This window comes from Myotis myotis, unplaced genomic scaffold (genome assembly GCF_014108235.1).
Source record: "Myotis myotis isolate mMyoMyo1 unplaced genomic scaffold, mMyoMyo1.p scaffold_m19_p_1, whole genome shotgun sequence".
Taxonomy (NCBI): Eukaryota; Metazoa; Chordata; class Mammalia; order Chiroptera; family Vespertilionidae; genus Myotis; species Myotis myotis.
Window position 1 is genome coordinate 174,615,885 of NW_023416313.1, and position 23,673 is coordinate 174,639,557.

Here is a 23,673-nt window from a genome sequence, read left to right on the forward strand (position 1 = left end):
TGCTTGAGATTAGATGAGAGTTAAGACTGTAGTGAGTGTAGCAGGAAGAATTGATAAGCCTAGCTCTTTTGGATGGGAAATTCTTTGTCCCTTCTCTTTGATGTCACGGTCTAAATGATGATCACTACCTGGATAAAGGAAATGAAGAAGATGGCACCACTTTTTCTAATCTGGGCAATGGAGATTTCTTGGGCCATTCAAAAGATAGAGAAGGTGTTTTAGGTGGGAAAGTTGATGTCAAAGTTAGATCATGTCATGTTGGAAATGTCTGAAAAAATATAAATGTTCATTATGCCTCTAGAAATATGGACTGGGTCAGGAAAGAGGGGAAAATTATAGAAAAAATTGAATTAGGGAAACATTACATAGGTGTAAGTAAGTATGATAACTATAAGAATAAATGAGAGTGGTGAGCAATAGTTGTCAACTTTTTTCCACCTCAATATATGTGAGGAGCTAAAATTGCCAGCATAAACATCTTCTCTATCGTCCCTCTATTTCCCCAGTCTCCTTTCCATCCCATTTTTCAGTAGACACAGAGAAAACAGGAATAAAGATTAAACTTGGTGGGGAGAAGGGAATGCTAAGCATTAAGGGAGAGAGGGCATAAAAGAAACTAAAAATAAGAAAATGTCATGATAATCGTCTGAGAGAGAAGCTGTAATAAAGAAGTGGTTATGCCCGGCCAGCCGGCATAGCTCAGTGGTTGAGCATTGGCCTATGAACCAGGAGGTCACGGCTTGATTCCCAGTCAGGGCACAAGCCCGGGTTGTGGGCTCCATCCCCATTGTGGGGCATGCAGAAAGCAGCCGATCAATGATTTTCTCTCATCATTGATGTTTCTATTTTCTATTTCTCCCTCTCCATTTCTCTCTGGAATTAAAAATATATATATTTAAAAAAGAAGTAGTTATTGTCAAATATAACAGCATCAAGTAGCTGGTAGAATAGGAAATATTTTCCCAAAAAGACAGGTGTGAAGACAACAAGGTTGCTGAAAAGTGATAATACGGACATTTCAGAATAGGTGGTAAAGTTCTCTTTGGAGGAAGAGCAATCTTATTTTCTGAAGTAATGAAAGGAATGGGACAAGGCAGATACATACAGAGACAAGATTATGTTAAGATAGACGGATGGAAATTGAGGCCTCATTTTCCATTTTGGCAGAATAACAGTTGACCTCTTCAGAAATAACTATCAAACTGGTAAGTAATTAAGGAGGAAACAGGTTGTAAAGCATGAGGGGTTGGTATGAGAAAAGTACATTAAATTCTAACCTAGGCGATTATGCCTAGGAATTTGAGGCATAAGTAGGAAGACATGAGTAGCAATGAATAAGTTAGGGCATTCTTTAACAACTTTTAGTATCTAAGTTTTTCTTTATTATTACTCCCCCCTCCCCCCCCAATAGTTCTCTTATACCTGGATATAGCAGCAGGAAGAATGGCTAGTTAGGGTTATCAGGGATTGGGCTTTTAAAGGGTTGATTCATGGTGAGTCAGTGGAATTAGAGTTGAAAGTGAAATAGTTGATCACCTTTTTTTTTGAGTATGAAATAATGAGAAAATCAATAAACTGAACATATTGGGAGGATTTGAGTGATTCAAAGGAAGTAAATGCTGTGGTTCTGGATGAGAGATGACGGTTAAAATGATCAAACAGGGTTAAGTACTGAGTTAGAAATGGAGTTTTAATTAAAATTATCTTTGGACTAGTGGAGAGTAGGTAGGTTATTATTCATAATCTGTAAAATAGTTGAGCTATGATATTCCAACAAATCAAGGAAGAAGGAAAGCTATTCATTAAGTTGCTCAAGCTCAAATTTCTGCATCTTTTTAACTGATATCAGGTAACTTACTCAAATTTATGTCTTGGAGTACACTTTCAATTTGCTTCTTTAGGCTATATTTGGTTGAGCCACAACCTATAAACCAGGAGGTCACGGTTCGATTTCTGGTTGGGGCACATGCTTAGGTTGTAGGCTCCGTCCCCAGTGGGGGGACGTGCAGGAGGCAGCCAATCAGTGATTCTCTCTCATCATTGATGTTTCTGTCTCTCCTCTCACTTCCTCTCTGATATCAATAAAAATATATTTTAAAAATAAAAACAAACCCGATGCCATTTATAGGTATATTTGATGGTTGTATCCCATATAATTAGACTAATTAATTATAAAAATCAACAAGTTAGAAGATATATAAAATATAAAATTTATTTCTGATGATATTGGCCTTATTTTATAAATGTTGAAAGCTTAATTCATTATGCTTTTTAAAAATATATACTTTCATTGATTTCAGAGAGGCAGGCAGAGGGAGAGTGAGATAGAAACATCAGTGATGAGATAGAATCATTCATTGGCTGCCTCCTCCACGCCCCACACTGGGGATCAAGCCTACAACCCTGGGCATGTGCCCTGACCGGGAATCAAACCTCGACCTTCTATTTCATAGGCTTATACTCAACTACTGAGCAATGCTGGCTGGGCCATTATGCTTTTATTTTTCTACTTTTTCATACAACTAAAAAAATGTATTTCTAATGATTTCAGAGAGGAAGGGAGAGGGAGAGAAAGACAGAGACATCAATGCTGAGAGAAAATCATTGATCGGCTGCCTCCTCCATGCTCCCTACTGGGGTTGGAACTCGAAACCCAGGCATGTGCCCTGACCAGGAATCCACTCAGCGACCTCCTAGTTCATAGATTGACTCTCAGCCACTGAGCCACACTGGCTGGGGTTGCATATAATTTAAATTTTACATTATGAGACATTTTTTAATGTTTCTGCCTTAATATTTGTTTATGAAGGTATTAATATAATATATGGGAACTCTCCATAATTTCTGCTCAATTTTTTTGTAAACCTAAAACAGCTAAAAAAAAAAATAAGTATTGCCCTAACCGTTTTGGCTCAGTGGATAGAGCGTCAGTCTGCGGACTGAAGGGTCCCAGGTTCAAGTCCGGTCAAGGGCAGGTACCTTGGTTGCAGGCACGTACCTTGGTTGCGGGCACATCCCCAGTAGGGAGTGTGCAAGAGGCAACCAAATTGATGTTTCTCTCTCATTGATGTTTCTAACTCTGTATTCCTCTCCCTCTCCCTTCCTCTCTGTAAAAAATCAATAAAATATATATTTTTTAAAAAGTATTACAATTTTTTTGAAACAGAAAATGAAAATAATTAGAATTGAGCAATGATCAAAACCTCCATGGAATCTCTTGGGTTCACTGAGTAATAAATCCACTGGATGAATAAATCATAAGCATCAACTATCATATATGCTCTCAGAGGTTCTCACATTGTTCGATGTTACAGGGATCTTTTATAAGACCTATTTTATTCATTGATTAAAACAAACAAACAAAAATTTGTGGCATGCTATTACCACATTTGGTAACTTGACACCCAGAGGACCTTTTTCAACACTTGGGGGATTTGGAGAAATTTCTGATTTAAATTATTTCCTTGATTGAGTGGAAAATAATTCTAAACAATTTTAAATTATGCAGTTCTTCTCTTATCATTGATATGTTAATTACTTTGGTTGAATTTCCATCCTACACTATTTATTTTTCTCCTATGAATATACCACAGAGTATGCTTTTGAATAAGTCACCTAAAATATTTATAATTATTAGCTGTAATATCTGTGTAACTCATGCCAGTTCATTTGAAAAATTAATTTAGACTGATGTGTTGCAGCTGAATTAGCTTTAGAAACTTAAATATGTATCTAATTTTAACTTTTTTATTGTGGAATATAATAAGAAAAGTACATAAAACAGAAATGTCCAGTTTAACAATTTATTGCAAAGCAAACATCAGCAGAACTACCATGCAAGTCAAGAAATAGAGCATTGCCCTAACCGGTTTGGCTCAGTGGATAGAGTGTCGGCCTGCGGACTGAAGGGCCCCAGGTTAGATTTTGGTCAAGGGCATATACCTTGGTTGTGGGCACATCCCCAGTAGAAGATGAGTAGGAGACAGCTGAAAGATGTTTCTCTCATTGATATTTCTAACTCTCTATCCCTCTCCCTTCCTCTCTGTAAAAAATTAATAAAATATATTTTTAAAAAAGAAAGAAATACAACATTACCAGCACCCCAGAAATGTCTAATAGGCTCCTTTCCAACTATCACTTCTCTTATCCCTAGGGCTAACCATAATCCTGATTTTTTTTTTTATAGTATCCATTTCCTTACTTTTCTTTGTAGTTTTATCACCAAGTATGCAGCTCTAAACAATATAACTTAATTTAACCTGTTTTTAAATTATACAAGTGGAATAATACAGTCTGAATTCTTCAGTGTGTGACTAATACTTTAATACTGTATTCATGTTAGCCATTCAACAATAAGAAATGGCCAGCATAGACTGAAGTAATGGGATATTGAACTGTATTTAAGCTTGTCTTCAGTAAAACTGCCCAGTGAGTCACCTGTCACAACTTGTTTGATGCCTTTTCCTGCCCTTGAACTGCCTTTTTTATCATGCAGGACACTGTTATGGGTACCTAAGGACAATCATGGTGAGTGGTGAAAGGCAGAGCACTAGGCATTGGAAATGGACATCTCAATGTCTATGAGACCTTATATCATTTTGTAAATTTTATTGTTATAGGATTGACTATTATACTTTATAAAGATTACTATCAAGATTTTAATAATGTGAATGTTAATGTATACAAATAGTAGATACATATATGTACATACATGTATTTATGACAGAGAAACACTTTAATCACCTAAAACATTTGATTTTATAGAAAAAAATACTTTGTTTTTCAGGTGAAACTTCCACCGATGATGGAAATCATAACTGCTGAACAGCTGATGGAATATTTAGGTTAGTGTTGAAAAGTGGATGATTTTATATCTCTTTTAAAACAAAGTGTTCAAAGCTAATATGTTACTAAGTCTGGTCAGTGTGGCTCAGTGGTTTAGCGTTGACCCATGAACTGGGAGGTCATGATTCCATTTCTGGTCAGGGCTCCTGCCCAGGTTGCAGGCTCAAGCCCCAATAGGGGGCGTCAGGAGGCTTTTCTTTCATCATTGATGTTTCTATCTCTTTCTCCTTCTCCCTCTCTTTGAAATCTAATCTAATAAAAGAGAAACATGCAAATTGACCCTAACAGCAGAACGACTGGGAATGACTGTTCACTATGACACACACTGATCACCAGGGGGCAGACGCTCATTGCAGGAGCTGGTGGTCAGTGTGCTCCCACAGGGGGAGCTGTGCTCAGCCACAATCCAGGCTGCCAGCTGCCAGCACAGCAGTGATGGTGGGAGCCTCTCCCACCTCCTCAGCAGCGCTAAGGATGTCCGACTGCAGCTTAGGCCTGGTCCCCACTGGCAAGTGGACATTCCCCAAGGGCTCCTGGGCTGCCAGAGGGATGTCTATCTGCAAGCTTAGGCCCAATCCCCCGGGGAGTGGGCCTAAGTCAACAGGTGGACATCCCCCAAGGGGTCCTAGACTGCGAGAGGGCACAGGCCGGGCTGAGGGGACCCCCTCAAGTGCACAAATTTTTGTGCACCAGGCCTCTAGTAAGTAAAATAAAGTAAAAACATATAAAAAAACATGGTATCAAGTCTCATGTTCCAGAAGTGCTATTATATAATCTATTTAAAAATTATAATTTTTAATCTCTTAATTAGAATTTTTTATCAGTATGTCATTCTTCTTGGATGTTAGAGCCTTCTTTCTGACCAGGATTAAAATTCTATAATATTTATGAGACTGAACAACATTTAGAAAACACAAGATATATATTAATTCCGATAAGTTGCACAATGAGAAGTAACACAGAAACTCTGATATTGCATATAGAAACTGTTTTTAAAAAAATACTGATTACGCCCTAGCTGGTTTGGCTCAGTGGATAGAGCATTGGCCTGTGGACTGAAGGGTCAAAGGCACATTCCTGGGTTGTGGCTCGATCCCCAGTAGGGGGCATGTGGGAGGCAACCGATCAGTGATTTTCTCAAATCATTGATGTTTCTATCTCTTTCTCCTCTCCCTTCCTCTCTGAAATCAATAAAAATATAAAAAAATAAAAATTTGCCGAAGCCGGTTTGGCTCAGTGGATGGAGCGTCGGCCTGCGGACTGAAGGGTCCCAGGTTCGATTCCGGTCAAGGGCATGTACCTGGGTTGCGGGCACATCTCCGGTAGGAGATGTGCAGGAGGCAGCTGATCGATGTTTCTCTCTCATCGATGTTTCTAACTCTCTATCTCTCTCCCTTCCTCTCTGTAAAAAAATCAATAAAATATATTTAAAAAAAATAAATAAATAAAAAATAAAAATAAAAATTAAAAATACTGATTAGCCTTGAATAAAGACCCAGGAGGTGATTTAGAGCAGTGATACCCAAAGTATGATTCATGGACCTGTGCCAGTTTATGAAATGTTAGCTATTAGAATGCAGTGAGATAGGGGCTTGTGCCAGTATGTAAAACATTTACAGGAGTAAGCACACTGTTTAGTTCATCTGAAACTTTTTCATAGCAAAATTTTCTTGGTGAAGGAAGTAGTGTATTGAATTGCATTCTTAATGCAAGCCTCTTATTTCAAAACAGACCATCAATACACAGTTTACAGACCAGCTGCATTGAGTAGAACTTGTTTACAGAGTAGGTAGTTGTATATCACACTGAGATCTTTTCTGATTTAACAAAGAAAAGTTTATATATTTACTAGAAGTCCGGTGCACAAAATTCATGCACTCAGTGGGGGAGGGATCCCTCATCCCGGCCTGCGCCCTCTTGCTGTCTGGCAGCTCTTGGGGGATGTCTGACTGCCGTGGAGGCGGGAGAGGCTCCCACCCCCACTGCTGCACTCACCAGCTGTGAACCCGGCTTCTGGCTGAGCAATGCTCCCCCTGTGGGAGCGCTCTGACCACCAGGGGACATCTCCTGCGTTGAGCGTCTGCCCCCTAGTTGTCAGTGTGGGTCATAGCAACTGGTCGTTCCACCATTCGGTCGATTTGCATATTAACCTTTTATTATATAGGATACTATTACCAAATTGAAATCTTAATCCATATTCTCACAATTTTTTTAGTAATTAAACTTTTATTTTTTTAAAAAATTGTCAGCTGATTACTTTGTCTTTGTCATTCCAGAAAACTAACTAACTGGTTTTTTGTGAGATGTAGGGTTAGTGAAGTAATTGAGATTACAGTGTTTGGAAGACCCTTTTCTTTGTGTAAATAATATTATTTCATTACTAGAGGCCCTGGGGGCTGTGGGGGGGTGTCCCTCAGCCCAGCCTGCGCCCTCTTGAAGTCCAGGACCCCTTGGGGGGATGTCTGACTGCTGGCTTAGGAGTAGGCCTAAGCCGGGAGTCGCACATTCCCCAAGGGGTCCTTAGTGCTGCTGCAGAGGTGAGAGAGGCTCCTGCCATCACCGTGAGCCCGCCTTCTGGATGAGCAGCGCTCCCCCTGTGGGAGTGCACTCACCACCAGGGGGCAGCTCCTGCATTGAGTGTCCTGCCCCCTGGTGGTCAGTGTGTATCATAGCGACTGGTCATTTTGCCATTTGGTCAATTTGCATATTAGCCTTTTATTATATAGGATATTTACTGGCTAGAGAACATCATAGATAAGGGTAGATTACTTTGAATACCTAGATATCTAGAAATAAAATATCTATTTATACCTCTTTTAGTTTAGCTTAGTGATTCTTAGACTTTGTGATTTCTAAATTATATTTAAGGGGGAGGCTAAAATATGTTTGATGCTTTTGAGCAGCCAGTATGACCGCCAAGTAGTGTGTAAAGGGGAGGTAGTAGGAAATGAGAGAAAAATAATAGGGTCGGATCATTTAGGGCTCTGTAGACTATTATAACAATGTTGACTTTAACTGGGAGTAAGCTGGGAAGCCATTAGAGAATTTTGAATAGAGAAATGACATGATAGGACTTTGAGTTTAGTAAGAATTATCTGGCTGTGATGTTGAAATAAAACTTAAAACCCTGGCCGGTTTGCTCAGTAGTTAGAGCGTTAGCCCGCAAACCTTCAATGAAGAGTGAGATATTAGCTGGATCAAATGCTGCGAGTAGTTCTAGCAGGAAGAAGACTTAAAATTTGACCACTGACTGAGCCATAAGGAGGCGATTGATAACCTTGACATGTAAGTGCATGGGATGAAAACAGGCTTGGAGTGAGTACAAGAGAAAACTGGAAATCCTCATATACAGCCAATAGAAATGTAACAGAACTCATTTTGTCTCAGAAAGTATGCAGACAAAAGCAAGTAGAGAGTGGTAAAAGCAGGGAGGACATTTGGAATATTAATATCACTTAAATGTTAGCTAGCAAAGCTTTTAGGAAACAGGTCATAGGGTAGAAATTTTTAATAGGGAAAAAGAAACATTAATGAAGAAATATCTAGATCTGGGGTATTTGAAAGTTTTGGGTGAGGGGGAATCAGCAACTAAGAGCAGCGTGAAAGCAATATCCTAATGGAAGGTGGGGGGAAAGTGAGCAAGAGTGGTATGAGAAAAGAGATTCTGAAGAATTTGCCTCACCAAAAGTAAACTTTATTCAGGGCCAATCCTGCTAGGGCAAATTGTTTAATTTTCTAAACTATTTGATTTTTTTCCTCTTGAGATTACTCCAGTTCTTTAGAGAAACCAGAGACACTTTTGAGTTAATAAGCAAACACTTGTAGAAAGATTATAAGAGAAACCATTAATGGCTTTTCTAGCACCTAGCTGAGAAATCACAAGGGAATGGGAATTTTGATTGGCATAGGTTAGATGAGGAGTGAATGTTAATTTGGAAATTTCTTACTAGAATAGCAGAGCAGGGCCATACATGGACAAGGCTTGTTGGAGAGCTTTGGCATAAAGAAAAGAACAAGACAAGCTAGAATATCTAGGAAATGCTAGGAGGTCTAATAAAATAAGGTGAGGAAGACGTGTAGGTGGAAGGTAGAAAATGGATAGAAAGATAATGTATAAAAAAGTCTAATGCAAATTGGAATTTATGTTGTAACTTGACTCATCTGAAATAGTTTGTGTGATGATCAGACTAACATAAGTTGGCACTTATTACATTTTAACTATATTATACTTTATCATTATCTTATTCTGTTCCCTGTATGTTGTTTGCCCAACCAAATTATTGTTTTGGGGTGTTTTTTTAAAAAATATATTTTTATTGATTTTAGAGAGGAAATGAGAGGGAGAGAGAGATAGAAGCATCAATGTTGAGAATCATTGATCGGCTGCCTCCTGCATGCCCCCTACTGGGGATCGAGCCCACAACCCAGGTATGTGCCCTTGACTGGAATCGAACCCAGGACCCTTCAGTCCACAGACTGACAACTCTATCCACTGAGCCAAACCAGCTAGGGCAAATTATTGTTTTTAAAGAGAACCATGTATTTCCTAGTATTTGTTCAATAAATAGTTTTGCTTTCTTTGCTTTTTTTTACTTTATTTGTATTTATTTTATGCTGAATTTATTCCTGGGCCATAGGTTTGGTTTTCTTTTCTTTTTTTTTAATATGTTTTTTATTGAGAAAGAGAAAGAAACATCGATTGGCTGCCTCCTGTATGCCCCCTACCGGGGATTCAGCCTGTAACCAGGGCATGTGCCAGCAACAGGAATCAAATTGGTGACCTCTCAGTGCGGGGGAGGACAGTTCAACCAACTGAGCCACACAGCACACAGGCCAGGGCTGGGGCCATAAATTTTTGTTTCTTTTGGGATATCTTTTTCTTCTGTGCAACCTCCTTTTCTGTTTTGGGAACAGTCTGCTCTTTTTCAGTAAGGATCATCTCAATGTGGTAGAGAGGGCTGAAGCATGGGTTAATCCACCCATGAGCTCTGTAAATTCTATGTTGCATCTCGGGAATTTTGTGCACCTAAATGTGTTCAATGACCAGAGAATATACATCTAAACCCTTAAGTCAGCATTGTTCTCTGCATTTTTAAGCATGTGCAGCAAAAATTCAACACTCTTTTTGCGCCACCAACCCTGTGTCCAACCCCACTGTTTGGTCTGGGCACATCTACCAACTCCACCATTGTAATGACGGAATGGCACGCATTGCTTCTGTAAAGTGAATCCTTTAAATACTTGGTGGCTTTTTGAATATGCATACCCTTGATGGCCTGGGCAGTTTCACAAGTGTTCTTAAAGTGAACATGAAGACTTGAACATTTTAATGTGCATGATTTTGTGGGGCTTTCTGGATCAAGTAAAGAGCAAACTATTTTCAGAGGTCACCTCTGGCTGCTTTCGGGAAGAGCTGAATAAATAGTTATTAACTCAAATAATATTGTTGACCAGTTTCAGATGATAAAGGTTAGAAAAGCTAGACAAAACAGCACTCTTGAGAGAAGATTTATTTAGGTATCTAAAACTGAAAGATGTTCCCTTAAAAACTCAAACTCTGCCTTTTTTTGTTTTGTTTTGTTTTGTTTTTGTTAATCCTCACCTGGAAGATATTTTTTTCCATTTCTTTTCAGAGAGAGTGAAGGGAGGGAGGGAGGGGAAGAAAGAAGGGGGTGGAAACATCGATGTGAGAGAGACTGGATGCTACTCCCTGCCTGCAACACATGCCCTGACCAGGGGCAGGGAGTAAACCCACAACCCATGTACATGCCTTTGACCAGACCCTTCAGTGTGCAGGCCAATGCTCTAACCACTGAGCAAACAGACAGTGTCAAACTCTGCCTTTTAAAAATATCTGATTCTTCACCCTAGCCCGTTTAGCTCAGAGGATAGAGCGTCGGCCTGTGGAGTGAAAGGTCGTGGGTTCAACTCCGGTCACGGGCACATGCCCGGGTTGCAGGCTCAATCCCCAGTAGGGGGCGTGCAGGAGGCAGCCGATCAATGATTCTCTCATCATTTGATGTTTCTACCTTTCTCTCCCTTTCCCTTCCTCTCTGAAATCAATAAAAATAATAATAATAATAAAAATATCTGATTCTTCTATCAAATGAAATATAGGATACAAGTATAGCAATTATGTTCTCAAATATATATGTATGTGTGCCCTATATTATATGTGCCATATATTATATGGACTCAGATATATTTGTTACATAGACTTGCTTATATATCTCTGAAAATCAATTTGTTTAGTGCTTTTGGAGTTCTTGTATCTATGCAGAATAAAATCTTTCCTAGATTTTGCTATCTTTTTATTTGTTTTTTTAAACATCTATTATTGAAAATACTAGAAGCCCGGTGCACAAATTCGTGCACAGGGGGAAGGAGGTCCCTCAGCCCAGCCTGCACCCTCTCACAATCCGGGACCCCTCGGGGGATGTCCAACTGCCAGTTCAGTCAGACATCCCTCTCGCAATCCGGGACTGCTGGCTCCTAACTGCTCACCTGCCTGCCTGATCGCCCCTAACCACTCGCCTGCCTGCCTGATTGCCCCTAACCACTTGCCTGCCTGCCTCATCACCCCTAACCACTCTGCCTGCCTCATTGCCCCTAACCCCTCTGCCTGCCTGCCTGATTGCCCCCAACTGCTCACCTGCCTGCCTGATCACCCCTAACAGCATCTGCCTCAGTCCCTGCCCCCACGGCTTTGTCCAGAAGTACATCCAGAATGAGGTCCGAAAGGTCGTTCAGCTGTCCGGTCTAATTAGCATATTACACTTTTATTATTATAGATAGATGTCCCCCTTTTCCCCATTGACCCCTTCTACCCCACACCCACCTAGATGTTCCTATCCTAAGTTCTAATTAAAAGTACAAATAATAGCATGGCCATTGTAGCTCAGTGGTTGAGTGTTGACCTATGAACCAGGAGGTCACAGTTCGATTCCTAGTCAGAGTACATGCCCAGGTTGTGGGCTTGATCCCTAGTGGGGGGTGTGCAGGAGGCAGCCGACTGATGATTCTTTCTCATCATTGATGCTTTACCTATCCCTCTCCCTTCTTCTCTTAAATCAATAAAATATATTTTGGGGGAAAAACTACAAATAATATATTAATGTTCGTAGGAGTTTTTTTTTAGCAGAGTTGGAAAGCTTAAGAGAATACTTGATGCAGTCTTTAGAAGTTTATTTTGAATTAGAAAATAAAGGTTGTATTATAAAAAATTTCATCAACTTGTTAGTGATTTGGGAGGCTAGGTGAGAAGCTGGTGTTATATATAACTGTTTATACCAAAATAAATACCAGGTAAATTAAAGATTTAAACATTAAAAAAGATAAAGTTATATGAAGAAGGCATATGTGAATGTTTCTGTATTTTTTAAAAATTGATTTTAGAGAGAGGAAGTAGGGGAGAGAGAGAGAGAAACATTGATGTGAGAAACATCCATCGACTGCCATCCTCACATGCACAACCTGGTTATGTGCCCTGACTGGGAATCAAACCCACCATCCACTGGTGTATGGGATGACTTCTCCAACCAACTGAGTCACACTGGCCAGGGCTGTTTTTATACTTTTAAGATTTGAAGATCTTTCTACACATGACATCCAACCAAGAAGAATTTGACTATATTAAAATTAAGTATTTCTGTATCACACAAAAAATAGACAAAAAAGCATAACCATAAAGTTAGAAGCCAATATGGGGGGGGAAATATTTACCACATGTATAATAATAAATGTTCTAATTTCTCTAATTGAAAAGAGCTTTTATAGTTCAGTAATAAGAAATAATACTTGTGTAGGCAGGCAATTAAAAGAAGAGTATATTTAGTTAATACATAATTAAAAAGACAAAACATAGATAAGGCACTGCAGATGTTAAAATAGAGCTACATATATTTAAAAGGTGCCACATATACCAAAAGTCATATATATTAAATAGGTGATACCAAATAAAAATACATATATAAAATATATCAATTTTTTAAATGCAAAAAATTTTTGTTTACTTCTCAGAATGGCGCAAACATTTAGAAGACTGATAAACACCCATTCTTGGAAAGGTAATGGGGTAATAGTTATGTTATTAATAACAGTGAAACTTGGTACAGCCATTTAGAGCTTTATTGTAGTAACATGGAAAGATGCTCAAATATATTATAAACTGGAAGAAAGAGAAAGCTCAAAAGCATTAGAGTATGTAATTGAAAAAAATATATGAGACAACCCTGGCCAGTGTGGCTTGGTTGGAGAGTTGTCCCAGAAACCGAAGGGTTGCGGGTTCAGTTCCTGGTCAGGGCACATAACTAGGTTGTGGCATTGGGTTTGATCCATGGTTGGGGTGCATCCAGGGTGTGGGGGCTGATTGATGTTTCTCTCTTACTTTGATGTTTCTCTTCCTCTCTCTCTAAAATCAATGGACATATCCTCAGGTGAGGATTAAAAATATATATATGTGAGACTAATATCAATTTTCTCTGATTAGAATTAGGTGGTTAATTTTACATGTCACTTACTGCTGTAATTTAAAATTTAAATCTAATCTTTTTTAAAGGCAACTTCACAATTTCTTTTTACAGGAGATTACATGCTTGAAGCAAAGCCAAAAGAAATTTCAGAAATTCAACGTTTAAATTATGAACAGGTAATATAAACAATTTTTATTATATTAAAATATGTAATTTTTAACTTAAGGATGTATTCATTGATCTCTATCAATGGCCAGACTCTGTTTTATATGAATATATATGCTATATAGAATGAAACATAGATATTATTCTACAGGTCTACGTAGAATGGTAACCTGGTATTTTCTTTGCAAAGTTGATTTTCAAGTGATTTTGTCTTTGATTCATCTTTCCTCATGTTATTTAAAGTAAGCAGTTGTTAGATACTGTTTGTTACAACTTTGAAACAAAAACTTTACCATTCGCTTTGAGAATAGTAATGTATCAAGCTGATATTGCTAAGTGTAAGCTGGTGTTTAATGTTCCACAGGTATGATGTAATATGTTCTATTTTATGTGAGCAGAAATGGTCAAGCCTAAATTTTAGGAAGACCAATGCAGAGCTATAGCCTTCCTAATTAAACCCTTTTTACCAGAAATTGTAATGTAAACTAAGAGCACATTTTTCCCAGTTTTGCTTACACAAGGCAACATTGTATTTGTGTGTTTCTATGACAGTTTTTTAAATGACTAGAAGTAGATTTTTAAAATATTTTTATATGGCCCTAGCCAGTTTGGCTCAGTGTTTTGAGCATAGGCCCATAGACTAGAGTCACGGGTTCAATTCTGGTCAAGGGCACATACCTCGGTTGCAGGCATCGATGTTTCTCTCTCTCTCTCTTCCCCTCCCTTCCACTCTCTCTAAAAATCAATGGAAAAATATCCTCGGGTGAGGATTAACAAAAAGATTAAAAAAATATTTTGGTATGATAGAAGTACCTTTGGGTGACCTCGACCCATGCACTAGGAAGTCGCTGGTTCAATTCTCAGTCAGGGCACATACCCAGGTTGCGGGCTTGATCCCAATAGTGGGCATGCAGGAGGCAGCTGATCCATGATGTTTCTCTCTCATTGATGTATCCCTCTCCCTTCCTCTTTCTAAAAATCAATAAAAACATATATAAGGGGAAAATTCTTTTTTATTATTTTTTTTATTAAATCTTTATTGTTCAGATTATTACAGTTGTTCCTCTTTTTTACCCCCATAGCTCCCCTCCACCCAGTTCCCAACCCACCCTCTGCCCTTACCCCACCCCCCCACTGTCCTCATCCATAGGTGTACAATTTTTGTCCAGTCTCTTCCCGCACCCCTCACACCCCTCCCCCCCCAAGAATAGTCAGTCCACTCCCTTTCTATGCCCCTGATTCTATTCTGTTCATCAGTTTATTCTGTTCATCAGATTATTTATTCACTTGATTTTTAGATTCACTTGTTTATAGATGTGTATTTGTTGTTCATAATTTGTATCTTTACCTTTTTCTTCTTCTTCCTCTTCTTAAAGGATACCTTTCAGCATTTCATATAATACTGGTTTGGTGGTGATGTACTCATTTTGCTTTTTCTTATCTGTGAAGCTCTTTATCTGACCTTCAATTCTGAATGATAGCTTTGCTGGGTAAAATAATCTTGGTTGTAGGTTCTTGCTATTCATCACTTTGAATATTTCTTGCCACTCCCTTCTGGCCTGTAAAGTTTCTGTTGAGTAATCAGCTGACAGTCGAATGGGTACGCCCTTGTAGGTAACTGACTGTTTTTCTCTTGCTGCTTTTAAGATTCTCTCTTTGTCTTTTGCTCTTGGCATTTTAATTATGATGTATCTTGGTGTGGTCCTCTTGGATTCCTTTTGTTTGGGGTTCTCTGTGCTTCCTGGACTTGTAAGTCTATTTCTTTCACCAGGTGGGGGAAGTTTTCTGTCATTATTTCTTCAAATAGGTTTTCAATATCTTGCTCTCTCTCTTCTTCTGGCACCTCTATAATTCGGATGTTGGTTCGCTTGAAGTTGTCCCAGAGGCTCCTTACACTATCTTCATATTTTTGGATTCTTTTTTCATTTTGCTTTTCTGGTTGGGTGTGTTTTGCTTCTTTGTATTTCAAATCTTTGACTTGATTCTTGCGCTCCTCTGGTCTGCTGTTGGAACTCTGCATAATATCCTTTATTTCAGTCAGTGTATGCTTAATTTCTAGTTGGTCCTTTTTCATAACCTCGGGGGGTCTCACTAGATTTCTTGAGGGCCTCACTAAATTTATCAGCGGTCTCACTAGACTTATTGAGGGTCTTACTAAATTTATCTACAGTTTCTAGAAAATTCTTGAAAAACCTTATAAGTGTGGTTTTGAACTCTATATCCAGTAGTTTGCTAAAAAATAGTTCAACCACTGGCTTACAGGAACCAATAGTAATTCTGGTGATATAAACAATCATTCCTAGGATCTATATTCTATATTTTATATTATCATAACTTTGATTTAGGAAAAAGATGACAAAATACCTACCCCTTTAAACTTTTTGTTTATAAATTTGTTGATTTTTTTATCACTTTATTTATGGAGCTTATCATATGATATCAATTTATTTTAATACTATGTAATCTGTAAAAAATGTGGAAGATATATAAAGGTGTAATCTATGCCTATGGTTTTGAGAAGCCCTGTGCCATCTAGCAGTGAGCCATTCTTCCTTGTATCAAGGGTTATGATGTGATCGCTCAAGCCCAATCTGGGATGGGAAAATAGTCACTTTTCCCATATGAATTCTGCAACAGACTGGATTGGATCTAAAGGCCACCCAGGTCTTGGCCCAGGCATCCACTAGAGAATTGACACAGCAGATACAGAAGGTAGTCATGGCTTTAAGAGATTACATGGTGGCCTCCTGCCTGCCTTGGGGGTACCAGTGTGTGTGCTGAGTTGCAGAAGCTGCAGATGGAAGCTCCCCATATCATTGTGGGCACCCCAGGCCATGTGTTTGATATGCTTAACCACAGATACCTGTCTCCCAAATACATCAAGAGGTTTGTACTAGATGAAGCTGATGAAATGTTAAGCCATGGGTTCAAGGACCAGATCTATGACATATTCCAAAAGCTCAACAGCAGCACCCAGGTGGAATCACTGTCAGCTACAGTGCCTTCCGATGTGCTTGAGGTGACCAAGAAGTTCATGAGGGACCCCATTCGGATTCTCGTCAAGAAGGAAGAGTTGACTGTGGAGGGTATCTGCCGATTCTTCATCAGTGTGAAAGGAGAGTGGAAGCTGTACACGTTGTGTGACTTGTATGAAACCCTCACCATCACCCAGGCAGTCATCTTTATCAACGCTGGAAGAAAAGTTGATTGGCTCACTGAGAAGATGCACACCTGAGACTTCACTGTCTCTGCTATGCATGGATATATGGACCAAAAGGAATGAATTGTAATAATGAGGGAGTTCCACTCTAGCAGAGTATGGATTACTTCACACCTGATGGCCAGAGACATTGATGTGCAGCAGGATTCTTTAGTCATCAACTATGACCTTCCCACCAACAGGGAAAACTATATCCACAGGATCAGTTGGGGTGGACCTTTTGGCCATAAGGGTGTGGCTATTAATATGGTAACGGAAGAAAACAAGAGGACTTTTTGTTGTTGTTAATCCTCACTGGAGGATATTTTTCCATTTTAAAAGAGAGTGGAAGAATTGGGGAGAGACAGAGAGACACGTCGATTGGTTGCCTCCATACACACCCTGACCAGTGCTGGGGATAGAGCCTGCAACCAAGGTACATGCCCTTTACCGGAATTGAACCCGGGACCCTTCAGTCCACAGGCCGATGCTCTATCCACTGAGCCAAACCAGCTAGGGCAAGAGGACTCTACAACACCTCCATTGAGGAGATGCCCCTCAATGTTGCTGACCTCATCTCAGAGGGGCTGGCCTGCTGCCTTATCCCAGCCAGGGTTCTCAGTCCTTGGCAGGCTGAGGAGGAGCAGGAGGGGAGAGGGAATGGAGCCAAGGGATGGCTATCTTGTCATTTTCTTTTCTTTTCCTTTGAATAAATGTCACTTTTTGAGGCAAAACAATAAAATAAATTTGCATATAACTTTTGTTTTCTCCCAGAATTTAGCTACTAATAGCCTACTGTTGACCAGAACCCTTACCAATAATATACTGTAAACAGCCTATTAACACATATTTTTGTATCTTATAAGTATTATTTACTGTATTATAATGAAATAAGCTAGAGAAAAGAAAATGTTAGGAAAATCATAATGAAAAAATATAATATTGAATGTCAACTATAATTTAAAAATAATAAAGGAAATCATAAGAAAGAAAAATACATTTACAATATTTACTGAAAAAGATGTTTGTGTAAGTGGATGCATGTAATTCAATCTCATGTTATTCTAGGGTCAACTATATTTGGGAAAACATAGTTATTAGAAAGGTGAAACTGGTGAAAGTCAAAGATTATATAATAACTAGAGGTCCGGTGCACAAATTTGTGCACGGGTGGGGTCCCTCAACCTGGCTGGTGATCGAAGCCTATTGGGGGGCCGGCCAGCTAGCCAGGGAGAGAGGCTGCAGGAGGTTGGCAGGCCAGGGAGAGGGGCCACGAGAGGGGCTGTGTACTGACTACCAGGGGTCAGCTCCTGCATTGAGCATCTGCCCCCTGATAGTCAGTGCGTGTCATAGCAACTAATGGATGGTTGCTTAGGCTTTTATATATATACTAGAGGTCCAGTGAACAAAAATTTGTGCCCTCGGGGGGAAAGGGGGGTCCCTCAGCCTGGCCTGTGCCCTCTCGCAGTCTGGGACCCCTCAGGGGATTACCACCTGCTGGCTTAGGCCCGCTCCCCAGGGGATTGGGCCTAAGATGGCAATCAGACATCCCTCTGGCAGCCCAGCAACCCTCAGGGGATGTCCACTTGCCAGCAGGGAGCAGCCCTAAACTGCAGTCAGACATCCTTAGCGCTGCTGAGGAGGCAGGAGAGGCTCCCGCCACCACTGCTGTACTGGCAGCCATCAGCCTGGCTTGTGGCTGAGCAGAGCTCCTCCCATGTGAGAGGGCACTGACCACCAGAGGGCAGCTTCTGCATTGAGCGTCTGCCCCCTGGTGGTCAGTGTGTGTCATAGTGACCAGTCATTCCCAGTCTTTCTGCTGTTAGGGTCAGTTTGCATATTACCCATTTACTATATAGGATAGAGGCCTGGTGCATGGGTGAGGGCCGGCTGGTTTGCCCTCAAGGGTGTCCCGGATCAGGGTGGGGGTCCTGCTTGGGTGCCTGGTCAGCCTGGATGATGGGATGATGGCTGTTTGCAGCTGGTCACACCCCCTTCAGGGTGGGGGTCCCGCTTGGGTGCCTGGCCAGCCTGGATGATGGGATGATGGCTGTTTGTAGCTGGTCACACCCCCTTCAGGGTGGGGGTCCCGCTTGGGTGCCTGGCCAGCCTGGATGATGGGATGATGGCTGTTTGCAGCTGGTCACACCTCCTTCAGGGTGGGGGTCCCCACTGGGGTGCCTGGCCAGCCTGGATGATGGGATGATGGCTGTTTGTGGCTGGTCACACCCCCTTCAGGGTGGGGGTCCCCACTGGGGTGCTTGGCCAGTCTGGGTGAGGGGCTGAGGGCTGTTTTCAGGCTGGTGGGCGACTGAAGCTCCCAGCCTCTCCTTTTTTCTTTTTTTATTCTGGGATTAATTTACCTTCTATAGCTGTCACTGGAGCTGAGAGCAGGCTCCAGCTCTGAGGCCATTGCCGGCTGAAAGCAGGTACCAGGGTTTGTTTAGATTCTATAATTGAAACTCTGTTGCCATCACTGGCCGCTCTAAGCTCTGAGGCTGCGCTGGCTGAAAGCAGGTTTCTGGGGTTTGTTTAGGTCAGCCGTGGGCAAACTACGGCCCGCGGGCTGGATCTGGATCTGGCCTGTTTGAAATGAATAAAACTAAAAAAAAAAAAAGACCGTACCCTTTTATGTAATGATGTTTACTTTGAATTTATATTAGTTCACACAAACACTCTATCCATGCTTTTGTTCCGGCCCTTCGGTTCAGTTTAAGAACCCATTGTGGCCCTCGAGTCAAAAAGTTTGCCCACCCCTGGTTTAGGTTCTATAATTGCAACATTGTTTCATCCAGAGCTCAGAGCTGAGCTGCAGCAGGCGGGGAACGTTGACTTCCTCCATCACTGGAGTAAGCAAGCCTCATGTTCATGTTCGCTTCAGCTGCCTGGCTGGCGGCCGCCATCTTGGCTTGCAGTTAATTTGCATATCTCGCTGATTAGCCAATGGGAAGGATAGCGAAGTTATGGTTAATTACCATGTTTCTCTATTATTAGATAGGATATATATGTAGATGTTATTCTGTTACACATTTTCTCATTCATAAATTCTAAATATTTGAATAATTTTTTTGTTCTTAGAATGGAATTTTATCAGTTATTGGTAAAAAAGAACTTTGTTCTTATGATCTAAATTTGTCTTTTTCAGATTTCAGAGAGTCCTGAGTTTTAACATAAAAGGATTTATTTTGTGTTCTCCCCTTCTACTATAAACTCTCCAGTAGGCTATTGTCTACTCCTATTTTATATCTTTAATATGTATCACAGAGTCTGATTAACAGTAGGGATTCAACAAAGTTTTATTAAATTTTATATATTGGCTTTTACTTGTTTCATCAAAAAATATTCTTTAAGTATAGACTGTGTGTCTATATTTATTGAGAAAACTGATATGCATAGAATGACTCCTTGAGTTGGCCAACAGTCTTTGTGATCCAGCCTCTGTCTCTCTCAGACTTCATCTCCCACCACTTTCCAGTTTACTTATTTTATACTAGCCATGCTTGACTCCTTGCTGTTCCATGGACACAGTATTGAACTCATTTCTGCATCAGAGTTTTTGCACTAGTGTTCACTTTGTCTGGAATGTTTTTTTCCTCGAGCTTCCCAAGGCTCAGTGTTTTGCTTGGTCACTATTTAGGTATCATTTTTAAAAAATGTTTTTATTCATTTTTAGAGAAAGAGGAAGGGAGGGAGAGAGAGATCGAAACATTGATGAGAGAGAAACATCATCAATCAGCTGCCTTCTTGAGCCCGCAGCCCAGGAATGTGCCCTGACCAGGAATCCACCCAGCAACCTCCTGGTGCATGGTTTGATGCTCAACTACTGAGTCATACTGGCTGGGCTAGGTGTCATTTTTAAAGAGCCCTCTCCCCCTTTTTAAAGCACTCTAAGTTCACAGCAAAATTAATAAAAAGTACAAAGTTCCCATATTCCTCTGGCCTCCAAATACACACCCATAATCTCCCTGACTATCCACATCCTGTATCAGAGTGATACATTTGTTATAATTGATGAACCTACACTGATACATAATTAATACCCAAAGTCCATAGTTTACATTAGGGTTCACTCTTTGTGTTATATATTCTATGAGTTTGACCAATATATAATGACATATATCCATCATTATAGTATCATACATAAGAGTTTCACTGCCCTAAAAATCCTCCGTGCTCTGCCTATATATCCCTCCCTCCTCCTAACCTCTGGCCACCACTGATCTTGCTGTCTGCATTGTTTTGTCTTTCTCACATTGTCATTTGGAATCATAGAGCATATAGCCACATTCCAGACAAAGTGGATGCTGGTGCAAAAACTCTGATGCTAAATGAGTTCAATACTGTGTCCATGGAATAGCAAAGAGTCAAGCATGGCTACAACAAAATAAATGAAATAATTTCAAATTGGTTTCTTTCACTTAGTAATAATATACATTTAAATTTCCTCCATGTCTTGATAGCTCATTTCTTTTTCTTTTGTGGTTAAAAAAGATAAAATTTAGTCTCGTAACCATTTTAAATGTATAATTCAGTAATGTTAACCATGTTCACATTGTTTTGTAACAGATCTCCAGAACATTTTTATCTTGTAAAACTGAAATTCTGTACCCATCAAACAATTCCTCAGCTCTCTTTCCCTCCAGGCCCCAACCACCATCATTCTACTTTCAGTTCCCATGATTTTGACTACTCTGGATATTTCATATAAGTAGAATAATGCAGAATTTGTCCTTTTGCAATGGCTTATTTATTCAGCATGATGTCCTCAAGTTTCATCCATACTGTAGCATATAATAGGATTTCCTTCTTTTATTAAGGCTGGATAATATTCCATTGTATGTATATACCACATTTTCTTTACATATATGTCAGTAGACATGTGGATTGTTTCTACCTCTTGGCTGTTGTGAATAATGCTGCAATGAATCTAGGTGTACAAATATCTCTTCAAGACATTGCTTTCAATTGTTTTGAATATATACCTAAAAGTGGAAGAGGCCTTCTTTGACTAGAAACTTTTGTCTTTAGCCTTCCTGGTCTAAAATCGGTCCCTCACCCCTGTCACTCTGTACATCCTTGTCCTGCTCAATTTTTCTTACTAATACTTGATATTATATTATGTATTTACTAGTGGCCCGGTGCACGGATTCATGCACATTGAAGGAAATTAATTAGAAGAAAGATTCATGCAGCAATTACATTACTGCAAAAAAATTACATGTCAAAATAGTATATATAATATCTATATATATAAAGAGCCAGGGGCCATCACAACTGAACAATGACCAAACAGGCGTGGGGCGACAAGGCTGGCCGGGGGGTTAGTGAGGGACGACCAAACGACTGAGCAGCAGGCTGCGTGGGGTGACCAGGCTGGCAGCGGGGTTAGTGAGGGACGACCAAATGACTGAGCAGCAGGCTGGGTGGGGTGACCAGGCCGGCAAGGGGGTTAGTGAGGGACGACCAAACGACTGAACAGGCTATGTGAGGCGACCAGGCCAGCGGAGGGGGGGAGGAGGCAGTGAAGGGTGACCAGGCTGGTAGGGGGGGCAGTGAGGGGCAACCAGGCCTTGGGGGTTGGCATTTGGGGTGACCAGGCCAGCAGCCAGAGGTGGTTAGGGGTGATCAGGTTGGCAGGGGTCCAGTAGGGGCAATCAGGCAGGCAGGTGAGCAGTTAGGAGCCAGCAGTCCTGGATTGTGAGAGGACATCCCCCGAGGGGTCCTGGATTGGAGAGGGTACAGGCTGGGCTGAGGGGACCCCCCCCCCCGCCCTTGTGCATGAATTTTGTGCACCGGGCCTCTAGTAGTATTTTAAAATTAAAACACATGTGCAATTGGCGCCAGTGAGAGCTTTATATGTATCACGCATGCACAAGTCAACGTTTATTTTTAAACTGCCAGGGCATATCATATGCACCAGCTGGTCGGACAGACAAACGGTCTGTCACTTAGCCTTTTATGAATATAGAATATACTTGTCTCTCTCAGTAGCATTAGTTGCATGAGATCAGAAACTTTGTCTATTTTGTTCTATATATATAGTTTTTTAATCTTTACTGTTGAAAGTATGTCCCTTTTATTCCCCATTGACCCTATCTAGCTCACCCCACCCCCACCCTAGACCTTCACCACATTATTGTCTGTGTCCATGGGTTATACATATGTATGCCTACCAGTTCTTTGGTTGATCTCTTCCTACCCACCCACTGCCACTTTCCCTCTAAGATCTGACAGTCTGTTCTGTGTTTCTCTGTCTCTGGATCTATTTTGTTCATCTCTGGTTTATTTTGTTCATTAGAGTTCATCTATGAATGAGATCATCCTGTCTAATAATAGACAAACATAGTAATTGACCATACCTTCGCTACGCCTCCCATTGGCTAATCAGCACGATATGCAAATTAACCGCCAACAAAGATGGCGGCTAATTTACATACTGCAGGCAGGGTGGGACAGTGTCATCCCGCCTGCCCCGCTGCCATCTCTGCCTGCTATTTGACACCCGGAGCGGTGGGGCGGGACAGTGCCATCCTGCCTGCCCTGCTGCCATCCGGGCCTGCTATCTGCGACCTGGGGCGGCGGGCATCCCATGTGCGACCTGACCTGGGGCGGCCTGGTGGGGCAGCAGCGATCTGCCGGCCCGCCCGGGCGTCCTGTGTGTGACCCGACCCAGGGCGGCTGGGCGGGACAGCGTGGCTACTCTGTCACCCCAACTTCCTCATCACAGCTCCCTTGGGGACCTAAGCCTTCAGTCGGACATCCCCCGAGGGCTCCCTGGCTGCCAGAAGGATGTCTGACTGCAAGCTTAGGCCTGATCCCCCGGGGAGTGGGCCTAAGTTGACAGGTGGACATCCTCCAAGGGGTCCTGGACTGCAAATGGGTGCAGGCCAGGCTGAGGGACCCCCCCCCTGCCCCGAGTGCACAAAATCGGGCCTCTGGTATTATTATATATTTAGAACTCAGATTGGTGTCCAGCACATAGTACATACTTAA

General features: G+C 41.0%; 1 protein-coding gene and 1 pseudogene across 1 annotated transcript in view; both read left to right on the forward strand.

Moving 5' to 3' along the window:
- MINDY2 (MINDY lysine 48 deubiquitinase 2) overlaps positions 1 to 23,673 on the forward strand; it is a 67,665-nt gene that overhangs the window by 7,095 nt on the left and 36,897 nt on the right. Inside the window, exons 2-3 of the mRNA XM_036302990.1 lie at positions 4,787 to 4,844; positions 13,428 to 13,492. Of these exons, the coding sequence (XP_036158883.1) occupies positions 4,787 to 4,844; positions 13,428 to 13,492 (123 nt within the window). The remainder of the gene's footprint in view (positions 1 to 4,786; positions 4,845 to 13,427; positions 13,493 to 23,673) is intronic.
- On the forward strand, positions 15,599 to 17,645 carry LOC118652833 (annotated as a pseudogene).